General features: G+C 32.9%; 1 protein-coding gene across 5 annotated transcripts in view; it reads left to right on the top strand.

The window, feature by feature from the left end:
• The window catches only part of LOC116769981 (uncharacterized), a 123,087-nt gene that overhangs the window by 99,528 nt on the left and 11,529 nt on the right, over positions 1-12,030 (top strand). For all 5 annotated transcript variants that reach the window (XM_032661229.2, XM_061527633.1, XM_032661232.2 and 2 more), the window contains 2 exons: positions 290-479; positions 834-952. In XM_032661229.2, coding sequence (XP_032517120.1) covers positions 290-479; positions 834-952 — 309 coding nt within the window. The remainder of the gene's footprint in view (positions 1-289; positions 480-833; positions 953-12,030) is intronic.

Raw genomic sequence — 12,030 nt, forward strand, 5'->3', positions numbered from 1 at the left:
GCTGGCTCCTGTTTGATTAACGCTGCCTTTTCAATATTATAATTAAACATGTAGTATAAATAATACAGACACACACACATACGCACACACACACCATAGACTTTACATCGACGTTGTTATGTTTTATTGCATTACGAATGACAATATTGCATTCGTGTTTCAACTTTTACGTGATTTTATTTTGACATAGTCATATTTTAGCTTGAAAATTAGTCTGGTTCTTACATCTTTTTAAACGTTACATTTTTTTTATGTTAATGCAATTATTTCTGTATGTTAAAATCAACAGACTCTCCTGGCTTTATCGAGGGTGGGCCGTGGTGGTAGGTCTCGTCGTAAGCGTGTAGGTGTGACAACCGCGGAACACTCACCGTTGGATCTCTCCGCGGCCGGGGAGAGCGCCGCCAAGAGGGCCAGACTCTCCGCCAGCCCCAGTACAAGGAGCGACGGTGATGACAGAGACAGAGTCTCCAATGAAGGTATGACGCTATATAAAGCTATACATTAACTAACGAAATAAATGTATATTTTATTCCTCCAAATTTATCTCTTTTATGTATGAAGTAATTCAATTTAAAATCATTCAATACCGTTACTGCTAACTGATTGAAAAATTGAATTAAAAATTTCGTCATATCGGTATCCAGGATATTAATTCAATATCCGTTCATGTGAGTTTTATTAATAGGAAATATAGGCAGACCCGTAATGAAAAACACATAACGCTATATCATAATTGAAATCGCTTTAAAATTAACTTGACTTAAATTTAATGTTAAAAGCATATTATTAAACGATAAAGAGATACGTTGACCGTATTGCGTTTTTCTCAGATCGTGGTGAAGCACGCGAGTGTCTGTGCTCGGAGGCGCGCGCTCGGCTCGCGGCCCTCACGGTCGATGACGTGTGCGACTTCGTAGCATCCATCGACATATGCGCTGAATACGCATCGGTGAGTCGAATTTCATATGATTTTTTTTTTATATAAGTTTTTCATTTGCAACAAAGAGGTTTCAAATAAAGAGATTTTATTTCAATTCCAACCAGTTATTATGTCTAGGTTAAACTTTGTTATTCCAATCACCAAATAATATTAAACGAAGTGAGTCTGTAATAAAAACAACCGTTACAATAAATAGTACGATAGTTACTGTCAGTAGGCATCAATTATATTTAATTGAACGAAATTGCAAAACAAATAAATAGGAAGTAAGTGCTTATAATAAATATCAGACAACTGTTTGATATGAAATATCGAAGATTAGAATCATCAATGGCAAACAAAAGTTTTATTTAAAGTTTAAATTGTTATTTAAAGAAATTGTCAGCTACAGTTGTCTGTAAAGATCATTTCTTTGATTATTAAGTTATATAAAACATTGAATATATGGCCGTGTTAGCACACTGTATATTCGGTATTGAAAAATTTAAATCATAATTTAATTTCAGTAATTATAAATTACGTTCGTAAACGAGCAACAGTTAATTAGTATTACAATTTGTAATTGTAAACACATTAATTGTTTATATGATTCCGAGTGAAAGGTGCCGTGATGGGTACAATAAACAATCATAGTAGCAATTAAAATAATTAAGTAATACAATTGTGTGTTACGCAAAATTTATTCGTTTCTCTGATTTTGAAATCCGAGATCTCGTTTGCGGTGTTAAAGGGAAATATATATAGTGTTGTGAGCTCTCTTGACAGCTCTTTCGTCCATTTTATATTCCCAGCCGGCTATATATTAGTTGAACGTCATATCTATTATACCGCCGACACTGTGCAGCAGTTAAAAGTGTAAATTATTAACACCGGTAACATTCGCAGTAACTATGTTATCAATGCACATAACATTATGTCAGAATATAGTTTACCGTTCGATCTACGGTAAGCTATTATGAAGATATTGATTTATGCCGTCGAATATCTTAAATTTGTACACTAATAGATTGTCATATTACACAAGTTCAAATATGATCTGTGCAATCTTGTGCAACACAAACGCTTTTGGCTAACCAACAAAGCCCGCCGTGATCCCAGACGGTAATAGCAGGCTTACCAACCTTACGAGCATGGCATGCATAATATCTGTGGCAACCATTGTAGACGTGGGAAACTGTTAGGATTTTAAATTTCCATAATATTTGTATAAGGATATTGCATAAGGTAAAGAGAGCAGCACGCAGCTTTAACTCGACTCTCTTAAGATGACGATAGCTTTTGTAACTTGATAATTTCATATAATTTTAGTATTCTTATACGTGTGTTTGTCATCCCACCATACTTTAAGGATTCCAAACAATCTCATCACTTTGAACATAAGATCCACCGTAGTAACATGACAATAAGTGTTGTCAGTCTTATCGATCAGTCAATCAAAAGATCCTTATTTCACTTCAGTAAAAAGCTGTTAAAAATGTGATAAAATGTCAAAAAACACTTTTTTATAAATAGGTTTGATTATGCGAATGAAAACTTCTATTACTTTATATAATATTATTTTATTTCAATTTACGTTTTGAAGCAGTATTAAAATAACATTTGGAATATAGGTCACAGTTGAAATGAGCAATATCTTAAGTCGTGAGCGACACCCACGTAGTGTCAAATAAATTCACCAATGCGGGTTCATTTTTCACCAAACCTCGTGATTTAATCTGACCCCGGTCTCATAGCCGGGCACCATCCATCCCTCGTCGGCATCAAAATCTGCGCTTGCGCAACGCATCGTGCAACATCGCCATTGTGGAATGATTTAAATCGCACCCAACGTCAATACGTGCATTAATCTTGATTAGTTACATGTTAGGATATAATAATTTGAGGCATTCTAAACGTTTTGTGCTAAATGGTTGCGAATTACGAAACTTTATAGCTGCTTTATAGGAAGATTTTCGTATAAGGCATTGACTGCCCGATGTTGGAGACCTGACTCATGCTAATAATATGCGCTGATCAAAATACCATTAATTATTATAAAGATTTTCGTGAGTCCGTAAACATTTGAATAAAATTATATTTTCGGTTGATTAAAGACATGTGATTGCCATCTCGTCTTTCTGGTTGCTATAAAGTTATATAAAATTGGCATTAACAATCAAATTCTACAGCTAATACGATACACGCATTTCTAGCCAAAAAACACTACTTTTGAACAATCTATTTTACCATTTTATCTTTGTATCGTATAATACAATATTTTTTAGGAATTATTATAAAGGATTATACCATTACGATTTTCTTGGTTTCTTAAGACCGAAAAATATCAGTCCTAATTTGATGAAGTCGCTGAGAGATCAGCCGCAGTTCTAGTGAACCCGTCATTTATATAAATTATACCCAATATAAAGTATGAATCGCTTTCTGGTTGCTGTAGTAAATTATGAATAGAGTTTATGAATAAACTTTAATATTTATAAAGTAAATAATAAATGTATTTTTATTATTATTATTATTAAACGCAATGATTTTGTTGACTTCAATCTAACTGACAAATATTTTATCGACGTGATGCGATATAAATATTTGTGAACTATCATTTTCATTGTTAACTCAACTATTTACAATGTATGCTGCACACCAATTACTACTATAACTTTCTATTGATAATTGATCTTATTACATGCTGTATAATATTAAAACTATAGACAATAATATGTTCTGTAATCTATACTGAGAATAAATGTATTAACGCGAACACAACAATTTAAACGAATCAAGTCACGCCCTGTATAAAAATTCCGAACGCGTCAAGGAAGCAGTGCCTATAATGGAGCAGTATAAGACATCCCAAGTATTGTTATAAGGAATATAAACAAGAAATGCTCATATGTTTATAGTGACAAGTTGCTGAACAAAGATTACTATATGGAATTACATATATTTCAAAGTAATCTATTTTTTCATTGTTTCTCTTGATTTAGTGTAATAATCCTCTCAAAATATCTTGTAGGTTTCATAATGACGACATCTTGTATCGGACTCCATTTAGTGTTGATAAACATTTTCCTTGGTTACGTTAATCTTTCATAAAATAGAATAACATGCAATGTAAACTATACAATAATAAAGATCTAGATATTTTCTTAAAGTCTCGAAGACTCAGCACAATATTTTTGCACCAAAAACGCTGCGTCGATTTCACTTTCTCCAAATTTTTGCTTTTTGTTTTATTTGAAACGTTCAATAGACTTTTCGGTCACGGTATTCTCGTTAGATTCCAAACTGGATTTTTATTTTCTTGATCATTGTTTTATATGATTTCTTAATATAAAATATGTCGTGTTTCTAACTTATGTATAAAGAGATCGTAAGATACGTTAATAATATATTGCGCTTAAAAAAATTTACCTTTCCTGTTCTCTGTTTAACCTTTAACGACGTTTAAACTCTAAAGCTATTATCATTTCATATTCATAATGGTGTAACACTTACGTTAACGCCTCTTTATCATCAGCTACTTAGCGCTTTCATGGCCGAGTCGTGATAGCAGTAGAGATGCTATTTATTACTGTTATATAAAATTAACCAGGTGATTTGGTGGTGAGCAATTGAAGTCACGGAATATGTTTAACACTGGCTCTCTTCATTTTTATTTCTGTTCATATGATTGACGTCCATTTAAAAGGCATTCGGACATCGTTATTCACAGTACGATAGAGTCGTTTGTTGCAACACTTTTATATCTATAAAACAAAAAAGAAAATAATAAATGACATAACTGTCGTATAAATGACAACAGTGTGCAATAAATCATTTTAAAATTATAAACATACATACCAATGCTTGTTGTTTTTATAATGACATTTTAAGTAAATGCCATTCGTATAAAATAGTATGGTATGATGTTAATTTGAACTCCATATAAATGTATTTTATAATGATGTGAAGATTTGTTTGAGAATATTTATAAAATATTCATTCTTGTGGAATTTTAATATCATTTGGTTTTTGTTTTTATTTTATTCAACCTAGTCACGGTAAAACTCTTTATCAACGAACATATTGAAGTTACATCCCATGTACATATACTGTATCCCTCGTAAGCTTGTACGTAGATAATAAAATGGATCACAAACGATGTTATTTACATGTACATTTTATACCAGTTGGGACATTCTTAAATAAATTAGTTTATTACTTATACTTACAGACATTTTTATATTCAAATAAGTGGAGCAAATGAACACGAGACGTCTAAATAAAAAGGCTTGATGTCTTTACGACGACAACGCCCTGCCTTTCGAACATACGATAAAATACATTGTGACATCTTCATACAGTTTAAAGAGACGTTTTAAAGTGAATTCGTTTATTTCAAGAAAGAACGCTAATGACAAGTATGTTGTCTGTTTGCAATTTACTGCTTTAACTTTGAATAGGATACACGATAACATTCAATTAGGTGTTTCAGTGGCGTGTCGTGCCGGAGTCGTGTCGTTTCCTACTGTTGAAAACGATCGCTGTCAGTTAAATTGTAACTCGTTCGTGTTAGCTACGGTTAATTTTATGTTGCCACGAGAGTTGAGTTAATGATGTTACAGATTTATTGCTCTTCTTAATTTGGCGCAAGACCGAGGGTCATTGAAGGCATGTACGATTATGTAATATAATTTTCTACGTTGAGATTCCGCACCTTGTATACCAATAATATAAAATGTCGATTTTAATAATAATCATTATCGTTATTATAGTTCAAAACAATTATTTTACATTAAATTTCTGTAAGTATTGTTGTAATTTAGCATCTTCGTTCTTACAAATTTGTCAAATATTACGATATTGTCCATTATCTCATGACACATCAAATTATATTACATAATGTTGAATTTATAAAAATAATACGGAACCTTAGATCTTGATAAATTTTCTATTTTATTGTAGCAATTGCCAATAACAGAATTAAAGTCGAGCAAGCTTTCTCCGTGAGCTGGTCCATCGTTGTCGGGTCTGGGTTACTTAGACGCACCCGAGACATTTAGCAACTGGAGTCATCACATATAAATAATGATCACTGTTGCAAACGACGATAAACTAATTAATTTTACTTTCATTTAATATATTCAACACATTAATAGAGAATGTGTTCAAGATAATCAATGATAATTTTAATGAAATGAAGCTTTCCCTGAATTCTATTATATTATTCTTTAGTTTCTATTGTGTAGTAAAAGGTAAAAATACTTGTAGACTGTTAAATTGACTGAATGTAAACTTATCACTTCAATAACTGTGACTCATGAACTATGACCTTGTGTCAACATGAATGACCACGTAATAACCCTACTTACTATTATTCGAAGGATTTTGAAATAAGTAATACAATTTTATATTAGACTGATATATAATATCTCGTAAGTTTAAATTGTTTAATAAATTTGTGCTGCTATAATTCAGTATACGGTAATCGATAAGTCCATATACTAATGTGCAATTTGCAATTATTATGAGAAAATAAAAAGAGGAACCTCCCGATTATTGCCTCGCGTGTTTGACCACAAGTTGAACTTAGTGAAAAATTTAATCTGTCTCCATGGAACATGCAATATATTGTGAGGTTTGTTTAGCCGGTGTGCGTCCGTGTGTCCGATGAGAGACGATAGCTTCGACCGGCTAATAGGTGTCCCGGACCACCGACACTGGGAGTATGTTTGCATTCATACAGTATGGTAATACCAGTTTTTAATGGTCACATCACTGCTCGTTTCTCACAGAATGATACAGCTTCACCTGCATTCTGATATCCTTTTTTTAATTCATTTCAGGCTGCCGTATTTTTTTTATTAGTTTTAGTAAATTATTTAATGTCACTGATGTTTGTGAAAGCGTTTGCATAATATATATAGTTTGTCTATGTTTATGATAATGTTTGCTCCAAAATAAATATCCGTTGAGTTCGGCTCTGTTTCAAGCTGAGATCACGAAACACTAAAGTGATATTCATGACAACATTTGTTAGTACTGCAATATCCAAGCTCTCCGTTTATTTCAACTTTAAATTAGCTTAACGATCGTTTTGTATACGTATAGTAGCATTCAAATAATAATTAATATCAAGAGAATAATAATATCTATATTTATAATATTCTAGTCGGAATTAAATGCTATCTATTAATTTTATCTTATCATTAAACTGATTTAACTTTGTGTTTTAAATCGTTGGCTGTTAACGATGAACAGTTTACTGTAGCTAAAACAATGAAGCTGGGTCGATGTGAAACTAGTGTTCGATTGCATTTTGAATATTGAACAAAATTAACATATGAACAATTGATAGAACAAACTATTATCAGCAACATAATTGAGTAGCCAACAGACCGCCCATATAGAGTGGCCTCGCTATATACCATTACCTGCCAATTTATATCCCAAATAGGAGGAGTTTAATTTTGCATTGGAGCATTTAATTTAGTTCAATGGTCTTGGTGCTTGTATTTAAATAGAGATGTCTAGATGAGAGGATAGCGGCTGAGAGCGGGTTCCGTAGATGCTATCGGTCCTCTACCTCGTTTGTTTGGCTGTGTGGTGTATACCGATAGATGCATTCGTGCCTGTCGATGATCCTAAATTTATTTTACTTTAGCTGTAGCATAATGACATCTTTATTTATCTTATTCATTTAGGGAAAAATGCTATTCAAGTGTTATATAAACATAAATTTGATAGTACCTACTGTTTGCCGTAACTTAATAGGTATAGAGAATCAAAGTCAGATAAATAAGGACGAGTGTAAGTTAAAGGATATTTCAGAAATGACGATCGAAACACGTAGGAGACATTACCTGAACCTATTTTATGGACATTTTCAAGATTGTGCAATATTGCTTTCTTGATAACTTTGCCATCTCAGTTATTGAACACGTAGGAAGTCACACGCTCTTCAATTTTGATCCCTACCTCTGGGAGCCATCGCGTCCCCAATATCACTTTTTTTGCAAATAGAAGAAAAAGACTTTTTGTAATGATAGTTTCCTTGTACTGTTTTCTCTCATTGCACCTTAATGCAAAATCAATTGCAACGATTGACCGTTGTACACGGAGATTACTCTATTTCACACCAACAATCAGCGTCGGAGGAAATTACTTTGGTTTCCGTGGAAACGGACGCGTGCGCATAATGGATGACAATCACGCCGCACAGCCGGCATCTGGCGTAATGACAGCTATGACGGACCAGCCTGCGACCTTTCAATCTAGGAATGTCAACGAAAGTACAGCAATTCTTGCCGCGTTGATTTAAAAGACCATTCCAATGACACTGAGACATAATGATCGCTGTCTTTGTCCCCGTGTTTCCTGGTAAGCTTTTTATTGTGCTATTTATTGGTCAGCAAGATTATCGTTATGGGTTCAATGATTGCGAATTTAAAGCGACTAAATGTCCAGCTTAGCGATTTAGACTGAATTGTTGTTGCTGTAATTTTACAACGGCCTGTCGTAATAGAGAATACTTTTAGTAAACAAACAAATAAATTTTAACTAGATTATGTTTATGGTTTGTCAATTTGTTGCGAGGTTTGACGTAAAAGCGATAAAGTGGACTTGATACTTGCATCACAATATTATTTCTAAAATGAGTATCGTGACCAATAGCAGAATTTACAATTTTTGCACTTTTCAGAGACGAAAAGTCATAAAAGCTTTAGAGATTTGTTAAGCTATTAAGGGGTTTTATAATAAAATTGCTGATAAAATCTAGATTCCCGACATAAGGAATTTTTATAATGACACTTGACATTACTTCTGAGAAACTTTTTCTCGTTGTCATTTGAATTAACAGCCAAGAAGTTACAGCCTAAAGTTGCCCCATCCTGAAACACTTACTCTTTCTTTGAAAAGATAACACTTAACATAAGCTTGGTCGATGCAAAAAAAAAAACATAAAAACCGTTTGTGGGGGATGACCTCTCCAACGGTTCTATATATAAAAATATATACATTATAACTGTGACTTAAATAAAGTGTTTACATTATGAATATTCTGTCTCACTTCTTAAGAATACCCATTTTATCTTCAGATTCTCTATAAATAAAAATTAAACGAAACAACTTTTTGTCGCTATCATTTTAATTTCTGCGCAGGCGTTGAATATTTAAAATATATCGCCGTTCAATCTAACCATATTAGGAGCAACTATTCTAGACTTCATATTAACTTAAAATATATGTATAGCGTAAACAAGTTTGACTGAGCGTATGATAATCCTAATAGGAGAACAAGAATTCCCTCAACCACTATCATTTGTCCAACTCACCCGGTGACATCTGTCGAAGTGAAACGAGTTTATCTCGTTTTTCAAACTTGGGCTCATTTTCATTCTTATTAAATAAAAAAACATAACATAACATAACATATATTTAATTATATTAACTTAGCAGTTGCTTTGGAGAAAATATACTTACAATGAAATTTATACAATTTTATAGATCGTATGATATTTATTTTAAAATTTAATTGCACTTAAGACATTACGAACACTTAAATAAATTTGTTATAAAATATAAGCAACAAATAAATAACGTAAATGAACTTAACAACTCATACAAAGTCAAGTAATATTCACTTGTTAGATTAGTAAGTTATCGACATAGACCTGTCGCGTCCCGGATGGAGCTGACGATTATATAACGAAGGCCGATATTTAATTAAGCAAGCCTGATAACACAGATATCTTATGCAAATGAACTTTAAACTATTAACTTTAATGTTAACCAGTAGTAATCACTTTTAATAATAAATTACTGTTAGCTCCAGAATCTTGCATTAAACGTGGAATAGATTTAATTGATCAATACAGTTTTACAGACGGTAATAATGTATAAATAAAACTGTACAGCACAGTACAGTTTAACGTTTAACTTTCATAAGGCGCACAATATCATCGTGAGTGAAACACGGATCGTATTAAATGTAAGTTCGAGAGAGCGTAGTAGCGGTGTGATTTGCATGTCGTTGCAAAAGCTATCAGGTCGTCGATTCATTTGAATTCAGCTCTTGTTCGTAACAAGTGAGCCGCGTGTAGTCGCTGGTGCTCAATTATTTAAGATTGCTGCCTGTCACGGCAAATGCAATGCAATTGATATAATAATCTGTGGACTTTATACGCGAGCATAAATTACTAAACGTATCACGATTCTAAATTTCCTTCAGTTTGGGTAAACTGCTTTATCTAGATATATATCATTGGTATATAAAGTTTTTTGATTATAGCCAAAGGTAATGCAATATTTATGGATGATTTTGTATCAAATTTTCCAGTTGAACGCACGCTCACCGCCCTGGGTGGCGAGAGTTTCTCTACCAGCCTCCAAGCCTCATAACATTCTACGATGATCGATATTCTCGCACCGTAAATTCTATGATGTAGGAATCGAAATGTGTACGAATAAAATATATTAACATACTAAAGGCTTGTTATACGGTCGGTTTTCAATTAATTTAACTTTTATTAATATGTATACAACATATAGGGCTATCATGACTCGAAACGTGTTCATTGGAGATAAATTTGAACTAAATATTTTTACGATTTTATAAACAACATCGATTTATCACTACTATTAATAGAGAAAGTCTTAGAGCGATTACATTTCATTTCTTTGATATTTTATTAATAACAATCTAGTAAAACAATAGCAATGTTACGTTTTAACAAACTAAAGGCTGTCGAACGCTCAAGTGAAAGTAAACACATGCGGTCAATATAAACAGATTTCCTTGACGTTATTAATATTAAACATCAAAAATATATGTTTGTTACATTTTGTGATGAATGTGTTCTAGTTTTGATGAAATACCATCACGGTACAACAGTCATCATTAAGTTTGCCCAGCCACCCACTAGTCGTAATGACATACAGACGATAGTAATATAAATTATTTGTAATGGAAAATATAAAGTCTTTGGTTGCAGTGACTCGGATTGCGGTGTCTTTTAAATGACTGTCATTTGGTTGCTAGTGTCGCAGTTTCCGATTTATAACTGTGTCCTCTTACATTTATTTATTTATTTATAAAAATTTGCGATTTTTCCTCTATGAGAAATTTCAATTATCCACATTTGATATACCTTTAATATTCGTCACTATCGTTGATACAACAACATCGAATGTTATGTATTTAATATTAATTAAGAATTGATCAATTCAGTTTCGTGACACTCAAAATAAACGAACAACATGTAAGATAACGTGCTTGTAAGAGTGAATATATAGTTTAGGATGATCCGCGACCTTAGAATGGAATAAAACGTGCCGTTATAGTGCAGCCGGCCACGTTTATTGGGACCTAATCTAACATCGGCGCGTGCGCAGCCCTCCAGCGATGAGGTACTGCCGTCCTTCGAGCTAACCTCTCGACAAATGCAATACTTAACACGCCATTGAGGTGAAAGGTTTTTGTACTTTATACACTTACACAGACTTAGCAATTTTGAAACTAATCCGACTAATGACAGCCTCGTCTAATGACCAGCTTTCTAACCCTCTCGCTTCGCTGGATGTTAATTTATAGTCGACACTTCCTAAGATAATAAATAATGTCTCCATCATAAATATTTTTAATTTTCTAACTTAATATTCGCTCGTAGGAAATCATGTGTGGAGTCTACAGCGTCATTACAGCCAAACAAGTTCTAAGCCTTCCTGGGTTTTTACTTGTGGGAGGCCTAAGCTTACAGGTTAAGGCCTCCTAGCTTGACTTTGAGTGTCAGTCAATCGAGCTTTGCATAATTTTATTAATATTGAAAACATATTCCTCTATATGGTAATATTGACGTAAGTGAAAATCATTTCGGGAATGTTTACATTTTTATGCAATTGTTTTAAATCAAATAAATTGGCTACCGTATCAAAACAATGAAATATCTATAATCACATAATAACTTAAGAGAAAGTTATTATGAACACCTCATTCACGTCCGACATTAAACATAATTTAACGGTTACATTTGTGGCTTAAATAAAGTCATTACATTATCAAACATTATGAAATTCTTTGGTCGTTAAAAAATCATTTCCCCCAAATACAC

Source organism: Danaus plexippus (genome assembly GCF_018135715.1).
Source record: "Danaus plexippus chromosome 13 unlocalized genomic scaffold, MEX_DaPlex mxdp_15, whole genome shotgun sequence".
Lineage (NCBI taxonomy): Eukaryota > Metazoa > Arthropoda > Insecta > Lepidoptera > Nymphalidae > Danaus > Danaus plexippus.